The 13,132-nt window shown below is 48.5% G+C and overlaps 1 protein-coding gene and 1 long non-coding RNA gene across 5 annotated transcripts in view; one reads left to right on the top strand and one right to left on the bottom strand.

Moving 5' to 3' along the window:
* The window catches only part of LOC119517781, a 40,203-nt gene extending 34,916 nt beyond the window's left edge, over positions 1-5,287 (bottom strand). The window contains exons 1-2 of the long non-coding RNA XR_005213627.1: positions 4,943-5,287; positions 3,197-3,251 (exon numbers count right to left, since the gene is read on the bottom strand). This is a non-coding gene — a long non-coding RNA (uncharacterized LOC119517781). The remainder of the gene's footprint in view (positions 1-3,196; positions 3,252-4,942) is intronic.
* Positions 3,434-13,132, top strand: part of IL4R (interleukin 4 receptor) — a 53,188-nt gene continuing 43,489 nt past the window's right edge. The window contains exon 1 of one of the 4 annotated variants that reach the window (XM_037814767.1): positions 3,434-3,545. Coding sequence is in view for 1 of the 4 variants with exons in the window: in XM_037814763.1 (XP_037670691.1) it covers positions 3,842-4,002 (161 nt within the window). In the remaining 3 variants the exon portion in view is untranslated. The other 3 variants (XM_037814763.1, XM_037814765.1, XM_037814768.1) reach the window with 3 other exon arrangements.

Here is a 13,132-nt window from a genome sequence, read left to right as displayed (position 1 = left end):
TTAATAATGGGACAAACTGCCTTTGGGTGAGAAGGGTATATGGGAACTCTGCACTAGCTGCTTAATTTTTTTTTTTTTTTTTAATCATCATTTTATTGAGATATATTCACATACCACGCAGTCATACAAAACAAATTGTACTTTCGATTGTTTACAGTACCATTACATAGTTGTACATTCATCACCTAAATCAATCCCTGACACCTTCATTAGCACACACACAAAAATAACAAGAATAATAATTAGAGTGAAAAAGAGCAATTGAAGTAAAAAAGAACACTGGGTACCTTTGTCTGTTTGTTTGCTTCCCCTACTTTTCTACACATCCATCCATAACTAGACAAAGTGGAGTGTGGTCCTTATGGCATTCCCAATCCCACTGTCACCCCTCATAAGCTACATTTTTATACAACTGTCTTCGAGATTCATGGGTTCTGGGTTGTAGTTTAATAGTTTCAGGTATCCACCACCAGCTACCCCAATTCTTTAGAACCTAAAAAAGGTTGTCTAAAGTGTGCGTAAGAGTGCCCACCAGAGTGATCTCTCGGCTCGTTTTGGAATCTCTCTGCCACTGAAGCTTATTTCATTTCCTTTCACATCCCCCTTTTGGTCAAGAAGATGTTCTACATCTCACGATGCCGGGTCTACATTCCTCCCCGGGAGTCATATTCCACGTTGCCAGGGAGATTCACTTCCCTGGGTGTCTGATCCCACGTAGGGGGGAGGGCAGTGATTTCACCTTTCAAGTTGGCTTAGCCAGAGAGAGAGGGCCACATCTGAGCAACAAAGAGGCATTCAGGAGGAGACTCTTAGGCACAAATACAGGGAGGCCTAGCCTCTCCTTTGCTGCTTAATTTTTTAAACACTTAAAAACTAAGAACTGTTAATTAAAAAACCCTGGAAGATAGGCTTGGAAACAAGTAAGTGTACTGTGACATAATATGTGCTGACCTTATAATAACGCAAAACTTGGGAACCCCCTGGGTAGAGGGACTGATTTTTTTCCCTTTATTTTTGTGCCTCCAGGCCCCACTGCCCGGCCTGACACAGAGCTGCCATTGATGAGCTTGGACAGCTTGAGCAGGAACGTGAAGAGTGGGGAAAAAAAAGAACAACTTCACATTTATTATCTATCTTGGCTTGTAGGACAATGCTCTGTTTTCTTTAAATTTTAAACATAATTTCAGATTTCCAGAAAAGTTGAAAGAAAAGTACAAAGGATTCCTGTGTACCCTTTACCCAAATTCCCAACTGTTTTGACATTTGACCATGATTGCTCTACCCTTTTCTGTCTTTTCAATGCCCTATTTTCATGCCCATTTCATAGCCAGGAAAACAGACTGAGGGAACAGGTCCTGATTAGCTGGTTTCAGGTCTTTCATTCATAACAGCACATTAAGCATATGTGGAGCGTCTGATGTGTGTCCAGTACTGCTCTAAGGGTCTTAACATGTATTAACATCCTCACCCAACCCTATGAAGTGGGTCCCCACTTCACAGACGAGGAAGCCGAGGCACAGGGAAGGTGATTAACTTCACCCAAAGTCATAGCCAAGGATGACTTGGAGACATGGGAAAGAGGGTGGGAGGCCAGTTTGAAGGGCCAGGAGAGGATACGGCCTGGGCCACACATTCCCAAAGGATTTCAAGGTTAGACTTTGTTGTCATCTCCAAAAAGGTTGGACACAAACTCACAAAGATGGGGCAAAAGTTGGTTTCGTCTTTACAAGGAGTTCAATTCTAAACTGCCTGGGTTCAAATATCAGCTGTATGTGAGTGTGGTGCTGTGTGAGTGTGTGTGTGTGTGAGAGAGAGAGAGAGAGAGTAATGAGTGTGAGTGTATGAGTGTTTGTATGTGTCTGGGGGGATGAGTGAGTTTATGTGTGGTGAGCGTGAGTCTGCATGAGATTTTCTAGACGGGAACAAAACTTTCTGAGCAACGCAACCCACTGTAGTTGCTGCAGCCAGAGGTCTTAGAATCCTTGTCAAATGCGGAATTCCTGTCTGACCTCTTGGCAGTCACATCTTGTCTGGCTAGTATTCCTACCCTCTCTTGAAGCCCATGCTTAATTGTCACCTCTTCTGGGAAGCCCTCCATGAGTCTTCCTGCCTCTACCCTTCTCTGGGTCTACTTTTGCTCCTCCATCATAGCATTTATTACACTCAGTTGCTGTGTTCATTTAATTCTCAGTGCCCCACCCCAGACCCTGAGGGTCAGGAAAGCACGGGCTGGGTCTGTCTGTTCTCCCTCTCCCCAGCTCAGGACGTGGCACATAGAGGCATCAATACTAGATGCTGTGGACTATAGTTTTTCCACACCTTCTGTCCCGGCTTGCCTCCAGGTATATGCTAACGCCATTCCCTGCACCCAAGTGCCTTTCTGCTTTTGCCTCCCTTTCCCCTTAGGGAGATCCCCACTGACTCTTGCAAGCAATGGTCAGGGGCCTCCTCCTGCAGAAGGCCCTCCCGGATGCCTGGGGACAGAGTCCACTAGGCTGCTACTTACTTGGGGGTCTGTGGCTGCCTTGCCCAGTGGCAGGGCCCTTGTCTGTTTCATGTCTGTATCCTCAGCACTTGCTACACGGTCAGGCACACAGTAAGGCCAAGGGTAAGTGCTTCAATGAATAAGCCAACGAGAAATGAACCACATGTCTTCAAGACCCAGGAGGTGCCCCTTATTCCCAGGGCTTCCCCGCCTCCCCAGCTCACCCTCCACTAGGGTGCTTGATCCCATTGGGCTGTCATTTGCTTCGGTCCCTGAGGGCAGGTGGGGGTCAAATTACTCCCTGTATCCCCAGCATTGCTCAGCCTGGAGCCTGCACACCTCCAACCTCACCTCCTGCTCTCCCCTCACTGGCTGCTCTCCAGCCACCCTGGCTTTCAGGCAGTTCCCCAAACGTGCTGAATTGCTTCTCTCCTCAGGCCCTTTGCACTTGCTTTTCTCTATTCCTAAACTAGTTTTCCCTTTTATCCTTCTCTTCAGGTTCTCAGCTCAAATATCTCCTCCTCAGAGAGTCCCACACAGACCACACACACACCCCACTTGCCTAATCGGTCCCTCCTTGTTTTATTTTCTGGAATGGTGTCACTTCTATTTGTTTCCCATTTCCCACCCCCATCTTTTGGGTTTTTACAGTGTTCGGCGGTTAACAGGGCAGTCTCTGGAGCCGGCCTGAATCCCAGCTCTATTGCTTACCTGCTGTGTGACTCTGAGCAAATTTCTTAAAGGCTCCGTGCCTCAGTTTCTCCACCTGTAAAATGGAGTGATAGTAATAGTAGCTCTCTTGACAGGTGTTGTGAGAATTAAATGAGTTAGCATGTTCAGTGCCTTAGAACAGGACCTCTGGTTGTATTAGCCACCGATTGGAGGACTGTTTTACTGTTTACATTTTTCTGGAGCCTGGTATATAGCAGGCGTTCGGGAAACATCTGCTGAAGGAACAAGCTTTCGCACTTAGCAGAAGCTGTGCTATTGGGGAGAGGAGAAGAGTTCGAGTTCGTCCGGCCCCCAGCCCCAAAGGAAACTGCTCCCTCTGCAGAGTGAGGTGGGGGAACCTTGGCAAGAGAAGAGGAGGGAGGGCAGCGTGGAGGGGGAGGGTTGGTCAGGGGTTTGGGTTTTATCCTGAGAGCAAGGGGAAGGCTCCCGCAGAGATCTGAGCGGGGCGAGACCCCCGGCTGCTGCATGGGTGACAGCGGGGTCGCGGGGGCCCGTGACGGGGTGCAGGGGGTGTCCCCAAGAGAGGATGGCGGCGGAGACAGTAATCCGGTCCCCCGCGCAGGGAGAACCCGCCGGACCCGCTGGGCCCGGGAGACGGCCGGGGTGTGCCGGGCAGGCCCGCGCATGCAAATCGGCCCGGCGCCCGGGGCGGAGCGCAGGAAGCCGGGGCGGGCTCAGTCCCGCGCCCAGGAAAGCCCCGCGCCGCGCCGGGCAGGGCTGGGCCGCCCAGGGTCCCCTGCTTCCCGCCCCGGGCGACCGACAGCGGATGGACCCGGAGCGCGCAGGTAGGACCCGGGGCCCGCGCACCGAGCGGGGTGCGGAGGGGATCGCTCCCGGGACGCAGCGGGCGCCTGGGACGTGCTCGGCCGCCGGCGGGGCCCGGAGGCGCCGGGGACACCGGGGACCGCCCCCGACCCCGCTCGGGGAACTCCTGGGCGCCCGCCGAGGCGCGGAGCCGGGTGAGCCTTGCCCCTGGGTGCTCAGACACCCAGCGCGCCCACAACTCTCACGTTGTCCCCGAGACATCGGCGGGGACGGACTCTCGGGGACCTTGGGAACGTCGGGAGCCGCGGGGAGCCCGCGCCTTCGCTGAAAAATTTCCCCTGCCCCGCGCACAGGGAGTTGGTGAGGACTGGGGGGAGAGAAAGGGTGGGAAAAGTTCTGGAAAGTGTCAAGTTGGGTACGAGATTAAGGAATCAGGTGAAACAAGGCCCTTTCGACCTTTGGTCTCCTCACCCGAATATAGGTTGGACCCAGTAACAGCGCTCGTTTATCCGCACTTGTTTTGTTCTCTTCTGAACATTAAAAGTATCCTGAGCTAAACCGCAAAATAACCCTCCGGGGTCGGTGCTGTTTATCGTGGTCATTTTACAGATGAGGACACACAGGCCCACAGATAGGTTAAAAATCTTCCCAGCTGGAAGCAGCGGAGCAGGATTCGAACCGAGACACTCTGACGCCAGAACCGGCTTCCCTCCATCTCTCAACAGGATTCTCCAGGATAGTTGTTTAAAATGCGGATTCCAGGGCCCCTTCCTGAGATTCAGATTCAATAGGCCCAGGAATCTGAATTTAAAAACGAAAAGCAAATCTGGGTTTCTTATAACAGGGCAAGACCTGGGGGACCAGCAAGCTCCGGGCTGCTGCTGGGATTCCGGGGACGCCCCCCAAACCAGGACTAGTCCTACTTGAATCCTAGGCCCCCCGTCCCCAGGGGTACCCTACCTTTGGGTGGCCTTCCAGGGGTCCTGGGCATTTGCTGGGAGACGAGTGCCTTTGTTAAAATGCTGCAGTTCAGTGGGGAAACTGAGGCGTGGATGTATGCTTGGCCAGGGTGTCGGGGACAGTGGCGGGATTCCAGAGTCCTGGAGAATCCCAGCCGCAAAGGCCTCTGGGAACTCAGCTGGCCCAACCAGCTGTTACAGATGTGGACGCTGAGGTGCAGAGTGGGAGTCCAAGGGCCCCAGAGGTCATCCACTCACTCTGATTTTGCTGAGTCTCTACTGTGTGCCCCACGCAGCTCTGGGGACTGGTGTCTGTCATCAAGGAGCTCCCCACTCTGTGGGAAAGCCTGAGGCATGGAGGTGGGGGGAGTTCTGGGGGGGGCGGGGGGAGCCCAGGAGGGCTGCAGGAGCACAAAGTGATGAACTCTTGGCAGGGCCGGGAGGAGCAGAGGAGTTTAGCAGAACGGGAGGTGCTCAGCAGTAGGACCGCCGGGGCAGGTGTGAAAGCACATGGCCCGGTGAGCCCAGGAGTGGGGAGAAGCAGCAGGTGGATGGAAAAGTGGTCCTGGCCGTGTTGTGAAAGGTCTTGAATGCTGTGCTGAGGAGAGGATCTTCATTCTGAGGGCCGGTGTATGTTTTACATCTGCCTGAGCCAGACAGTCACAGTGTAGATACCTGGGCTCCACTCTGACCCCTCTGGTCCTGAATCTGGAGGGTGGCCTTGGGAAGGCAGGAGACATGGGATACCGCTAGCTGCTTGGCCCGATTACAACACCCCGGTTACCGGCAGCTCTGGGATGACCTGTGGGTTTCCAAATCCTGGGCAGTGACTCAGCCGTTGATGTGTTTTTGTGCAACAAAATCCCAGGCTTGCATCGAAAGCACATGCAGGGTGTGTGTAGGAGGGGAGGGGCTGTCCCCTCGGGCATTCACAGTTCCCTGCGGCTCAGGTTTAGAAAAGGAGCTGAAACGAAGTATCAGAGAAGTGAGAAGAGAGAACGTTTTCCAACCTCCTCTCCCTGCACCCCGCTCAGGGAGGACGGAGGAGGGGATTGGGAGTTGGACTCCTGCCCTCGCTGGCACCTGAGACTGGGGTAGAGGACAGAAGTCCCCCAGATCTCCATTTCCTTGCATTTGTAAAATTGGGTTTTCATGAGGATTAACGACATGTTGTTTTTTTTTTTTTTTTTTTTTTTTTTTTTTGTTTCATAGAATCTGGTTCTGTTTTATTGGTGTGAGCAACACCAGACAGGAGACCCATTTTGGGGGTCCAGCCCAAAGAGAGTTGGTAATAAAAGCAGAAATTTCAGGCTAATAGGTCCAGAGGATAGTGGAGAAATTAGATTTTTCCTTTCTATTAAAAATCTTCAAATAGGCTACATATTGCTAGGAAGAGATAACAGAATACTTGCTGGCAGTTGCTTCTTAACACAGTAGGCAGCATGGCAGTCTCATAATCTGAAAGTCTTGAGCTAAATCCTTAGAGAAAGTACAGCATTTTCAACAAGAAAAATACTATATAAGCGATAACACAGTGTGACTATTATTATTATTGCCATTAGAGTCACATGAGAAATGTCTTCTTTAAGTGCCCATCACCTTATAATTTTGGTAAGGCCACATAGCTGTAGAAGAAAGCTTCTCCTATCTGTAAAGGCTGCTCTAGTTCACTTGGATTGTGACTCCAGAGTTTCTTCACAACTCTCTCTTAAAAAAAAGAGAAAATTTCATTACCTTTAGTTAAACATAACAGGGCAACTGTCTCTCACACATTTTTAAAATAAAGGATGAGGAGGTCATAGGATTGAATATTAGTTTAAAAATGATTCCAACATGGTCTCAGAGAATGTGCCAAGCAGTAAAATAATAAATGTTGAGCTGCTACACCTCTTGAGAAGATGAAAGACTTATCTTTATATTAGGAATCTTAAAGGACCTTAAAGATATGTGGTTAAATGAGAGCCCAAAAGCTCCCCTTCTGTTCAGTCTTTGGGAATAGACTTGGGTTAGAAAGAGAAAGACAACCACTTGAAGTTTTAGTTTGCAGCCTGAAACTTAGTGGGCAGAAACTCCAGCCCTCCTGTGCTGGTTGTTTTCTGCATGCAATTGATTACTCAACAACATGTTATATTTCCACCCTATGCCATTCTCCTGATCTCTAAAACTGTATGTCCATTTGTCTCCATTAGCCTGGATATCTTCAAACTCCTAAAAGTCATCTGCTAAAAACAGAACTCATTGTTGAGCAAGAAATCTCCATGGGCCTCACATTTCTATACATCTTGCTAGTGAGGCACTGACTGGGTTTGTTCTGAAACGACATGTTTTATAAGATGTTTCACAGAGTTCCCAACACACAGAATGTCCAGGATAATGTTTGCATCCATTGTTATAGCTTGGAAGTTAAAAGAATGGACTCTGGAGCAGACTGCCAGTTTCAAATCCCAGTTTGGCTACTGACTACTCTGTGGCCCTGGACAAATTACTTAACTTCTCTAGACTTCATTTCCTCATTTGGGAAATAGGAATAATAATAGTGACTACTTTATAGGGTTATTGTGAGTATTAAATGAGTTAATATCCATCAAACATATAGATCGGCGCCTGGTACTGGTACATAGTAAGCACTGTGTCTTTGTTAAAGAAAGAAATCTTTACTCTTGTCCATGAACTCCCTCAGATGGGCTTTGCAGGTGAGGAAACTGAGGCTCAGACATGTATGCAGAGGCCTTGCCTAAGGTGTGCAGAGGAGTGCTCAAATCTGCTTTCCTTCCCACTGCACCAGTTTCCCGGGGCAGCTGAGGGAGACGTGCACTCCTCAGGGCTCTGCCCAACCACGCCTGACCAAATTCGCATGGCTGCAGTGGGAGAGAGGCCAAGGGCTTGACTGGACATTGCACGGGCTTCACTGACATTGCACAGACTTGCCCTCGCCAAGGTATGGATTGGAGCCAAGAGAAGGGCACAGGTTTGAAGACACCTTAGTTCAAATGTGAGCTTGCTGCTTCCTAGCTGTGTGATCTCAAGGAAGTGGCTTAACCTCTGAGCCACAGTTTCTATGGAATGGGTATTTTGCAGGGAGGGTGGTTTATGAGTTAATTTTTATAAACACCTGGCTGTGGATGGGGACTCAGGGATTCTTGGTTCTCTCCCCATTTAGAACAGAGTCAATTCTCCATACCCAACACCTTCCTCATTCATTTCTTTCTCAAATATTTATTAAGCACATACTTAATAAATCATTTCTTTCTCAAATATTTATTAAGCACAGACTTAATAAATATTAAGGACATATTAAGAGTCCTTGCTCTCTCAGAGTTTAAATTCTAGTTGAGAAGACGGGTGATGCACAAACAAATAAATATATACAGACCCATAACCCTTGCCTGTAATTCTGAAATCCTAAGCTCTGAAAACCAAAAGTTTTTTTGTAACTTATTTAGAAGCAAAACCTGACCTGAACTAAGCATGAGGCTTTTCAGAATCCTTCTGTATCCCACTTGGCCTGAATGTTCATGCATCTTGCTGTGGTGATATTGACGTACTCAGTCTCATGGTGCTGTCCCAAGATCCCAGGAGGGGTTGTGTCAGGATGGTATTTTACACAAGATGACCTTTCTAAAATTTGAGTAATTTTGAATTCTGGAATACATCTGGCCCCCAGCATTTCACATGAGACACTGTGGTCCCAAAATACCCTCTCTAGTAGTGAATGATTCAGAGATGAGTAAGGTGGTGGTGGTGGTGGTAGTCTGGGAGGTCCTTTCTGCGGAGGGGACATTTGAGTGGAGACTGAAGGCAGAGTAATGGGAAGAACATTCCAGGTGGGGGGAGCCACAGGGGATGGTGGAGGGGGCCTCGTCCACCCCACTGACCCCACTTGCAGGCCCTGCCTGCCCTTATCACCCTCTCTACGCACACGATTCATCTAAAAGAGAACGTTCTTGCCTTCCAAGAAGCCTGATGCCTTTGAGGTTTCAGGCTTGGCCCCAGCTGACTCATTCTTGCTCTAGAGGCCTCCAAGGGTGTCCTCACATTGCTTAAGAAATCCACAGTCTTCACTAAAGCGGGCCTGGGTGATACCTGGATCCCCTCCCTCTTCCAGGAGAGAGGGAGGAAGTGGGTCCCAGTGAGGGGACAGGAGAAGCTGAGCCTTTTAAGGGATTTGTGGAACAGAATTCCTGCAGGTCTGAGAGTGGGTTTGTAAAGGACTGAGAGCCTCCAGCCTGCAGAGCCAGTTGACAAAGTTAGAAGTCACAAGCGCTCTTGAGTGCCAGCCCTACACAAAGTGCTTAAATTCATTCAGCAAATATGCCAGGTGTTTGTGCCAGGCTCTGGGGACACATCCGGGAGCATCACAGGAGTGAGGACCCTCATGGAGCTGGCAGTCGAGTGGGGCGGTGACCCTGAGGAGGTGACTTTTCAGCTGAGACCTTAAGTCACAAGACATGTGGATCTCCAGAAGAGTCATCCAGGCAGAGTGAGTGCAAAGGCTGCGAGGAAGTTGATGTGGTTGGACAGAACTGAGCAAGGGGAAGAAGTCAGGGAGATAAACAGGAGTCATATACCTGCACTACCTCACTCAACTTGTATAATAACCCTTCAAGATAGGACTGCTCTTATCCAGAATTTTACGGGTAAAGAAACCGAGACACAGAGAATTTAAGTAACTTGTCCAGGGTCACACAGCTGGGAGGTGGCAAAGCAGGGCTGTGAACACGGCAGCTCCAGAGTCGTCAGTCTTAACCACTGTGACCTAAATAAATGTCAACTGAATTTAAACACATAATGGAAACATGCTTAAATACCAAAGGCCCACCCACATCTTAGAAAGATCTGCTTTTTAACGTTAACTGTGTGCTTACCACCACCTGCCACAGATCTTCCCAGAAATGCCGTGAATGTGGTCAGGCCAGGGCTGGGTCCTCCAAGCCCCTTTTATGGATGAGACAAATGGAGGCACCTTCCCCAGCAAAGGAAGAGCAGAAGGGAATTGTGCCTTGATGGAGGCCTGGCAGCATAGCAGGCACTATGCCAGGTGGAGGCAGGTGGGTGAGAGGCTTGCCCACATGCACAGCTTGTAAGTGTCACAGGCAGGATTCAAACCCATGTCTGCTGGATCTGAACCAGGTAGCTTATACATTTCACCACTGTTCTGAGCTTCCCAGCCCAAGGAGTCAAGTTTAAAAGAAATAAAATTCTTGGTCAGAAATAAAGGAGCACAGCCACCAAGAACCATTTTGGAGAACTTTGGAGGGATCCCTGAAGCAGCCAGATGAGTCTTCTGCCTTTTCAAAAGAGGAAACAGAACTTCTCTGGAGAAGAGAGAAGCAAGAGCTCTTGGCTGGGCAAACTCCAAGCCTTCAGAGCTGCAGCATCTGACAGTCTTGCCTTACATACCTCCTTCCAGAAGCTACTTCTCCACAGGATTAACCGGGAGAAAATCCTTCCTGAGATTTGGCCACGTTAGCTTTCAAGAGCTCGCAGTTTCTGGCTCTGGGTCTGCCCCTTGGAGTTAGTGATTGTGTCTTTCCAATCTCAGCCCAATATTTCTCTCATCCAGGCTACACAGCCACAGTTCTTTTAGTCATTCTTCCTGGCTCGGGGAATTGCAAGCATTCAGTCTGACTTTGCACATGATCCTTTTTGGTCAGTGCATTTTGGTAAATACATGTGGCTTCTGTGATACCAATGATGAGGAATCTGTTGAAATCATTTTCTGGTCAGTTCTTTCTTGTGTTAGAAAAGGGTGTGTATTTTCTGTAGGGTGCAGAATTCTAGAAATATATCTATTAGACCAAATTTTCTAATTGTATTATTCATATTTTCTACTCTTTTATGTGTTTTTCTCTATCTGATTTGTGTTCTCCTATAATGGAGGATCTGTTAATTCCTCCTTGTAATTCTGTTGTTTTTTGTTTTGTTTTGTTGCTTTATTTTTGAAGCTATAATGTTAGGTACATAAGGGTTTATTGCTTTTATATCTTCTTGATGAATTACTCCTTTTATTGGTAGAAAACAACTTTCTTCCTTTTAATACTTTGATGCCTTGAATTCTATTTTATATGAAAGTAATATTCCTATATCTATTAGATTTTTGTTTGCCTTTTTCTTGACTAAATAATTTCCCAGCTTTTTATTTTCTTTTGTTCATCCCTAAAATTACAGGACTTTTTTTTTTTTTTTGAACCTGGTTAAAAAACAAACAAACACAAATCTGCATCCCAGACTTAGCTCTGCAACCAACTTGCTTGGTAATCTTGGGCAAGCCATTTTCTCTGTGTGGGCCTCAATTTCCTTATCCAAAATATGGGGATATGACCTGCCTTGCCTTTCCCTCCATTTTTTTCGGGGGTGGGAGGAGGGTGTGTGTGAAAATAAACATGAACGTGAATATGAAGGACACTGCAAACTCTTCTGTACACGTATTAGTAGTTGGGTAAAAATAAATTGCCCGACCTTCCAGACCCTGAGAATGGCTCATGCAAAGGCCTGGGGGTGGGAAAGCAGCCAGCAAGCATGAGACAATGACATGGAAGCTAATGGCTTCAATTTCACAACCACTGGTTGGCCGCCTTCTCTTTTTGGAATAAGACGTGAGTAAGATACAGCTCCTGCCCCGGAGGAACTTGCAGTCTGGAATGGGAGAAAAGCAACGTGGGCAGTTCATTGTTCATGAGAATGAAAAGTATGTTGGGGCAGAAGGACGACAGAGCTGTGAGGTGGGCTGAGGAAGGAGCAGGGTGTGAGCAGGCATCCTGAAGAGGGGAAACGGAGAGGCAGGAAGAGCGTCCAGGACAGTGGAAACAGCTCAAGTGAAAGCAGGATGGGGAAGGCAATGGCACATTTGGGGACTTGTGGGGCCGGGGGTGGGAGAGTGCAGGTTTGTCAAGACTGCTCTTGGGTCGTTCCTCCCTCCCCCAGGGAGGAGGAGGACAGTGGGGCTTGCAGAGTTTGGGGGAATCCTTACTGAAGCCAGGATGCTCTTGAGCAGCATGAAAGCAGGCAGTGGGGCACCTCAGCCCAGCTCCCTTCTCATCACCATAACAACCTGCACCCCATAATGAGCATGAGGTCATCGAGACAGAGGAGGACCCGACTGGAAAAGGGGCCTTTAACCTCCATTTTGGGGTAGGCATTGCAGAGGTTTCATCTATTGCCCTTTTGGCTCTTGTTGGGGTATCCTGGTTTCTCAGGACGCTCAACCATCCACCCAAGAGGACACCAGCTGGTGACTATAAGCCAAATAGGGCCCACAAATGTAGGATTTTAGGGCACAGGATGGGCCCTAGAAATTTAAAAATTTTTTTTTAAGTTTAATTATTTTCCAACATTTAAAAATGCACATGAAAATCTGGACTTCTAGCTTCCTTTGAAAAATCTTAGCACAACTAGGCCCTCATTTTCACATGGCAGAAAGCGGTCGGAGCAGAGTGGTAGCTGCCCTTTTAGAACTGGAGTGTTCTTGCTATTCATCCCCTCTTTACTCCTTTATGTCACATACCTGAGTGCTCTTAGATATTTGAGTTTACTCTGAGATGCCTCTCTTTGACCATGAGAGAGAGGTGGCTGTTAGTGGTGAGCTGCCTCCAGAGGCAGTGAGCTCCCTGTTACTGGAGGCATGTAAATAGAGGACAGATGGCCCCTTGTAAGGGCCTGAGGGGACCTGAAGTATCTAGAGTGGATCCTACCAGCCCTGAGAATTGGTGATTCTGAGATCTTTGCTGACATCCCTCAATAGCCAGGCTTTCAGATTCTGCTTTCTTCCTTCCCTCTCATCCATCTTTTTTCTTACCTTTTAACTGAAGTGCAACATACTTGCAGATAGGTGCACAGATAGGTGTACATGAATTTTCACAAAGTGAACACAAGTGTGTAACCCAATCCTGAAACAAAGCATGCTAGCATGCTCAGACCCCAGAAGGCCCTCTCCTATTTCCTCCCATTCACCACCCAAGGCAAGTGGTCACAGATGAAGAGCCTGAGGTCCTAAGAGGACCCCAGCTTGCCAAGGTCTCTCAGCCAGTCAGGGCAGGGCCTACACTGGGTCCAGAGTTACTAACTTCTGCATCTCAGGTGCTCTGGGGTTGCTGCTCACACAGGTGCACCCCCACCCCCCCATCTGTGTGTCCCGGCTCATGCCAAGAGTGGTGCCAGGAACCATATGGGGCAAAACAACAGGAAGAACTGG

Source organism: Choloepus didactylus, chromosome 21 (genome assembly GCF_015220235.1).
Source record: "Choloepus didactylus isolate mChoDid1 chromosome 21, mChoDid1.pri, whole genome shotgun sequence".
Taxonomy (NCBI): Eukaryota; Metazoa; Chordata; class Mammalia; order Pilosa; family Megalonychidae; genus Choloepus; species Choloepus didactylus.
This window is presented reverse-complemented; position numbering and strand designations above follow the sequence as displayed.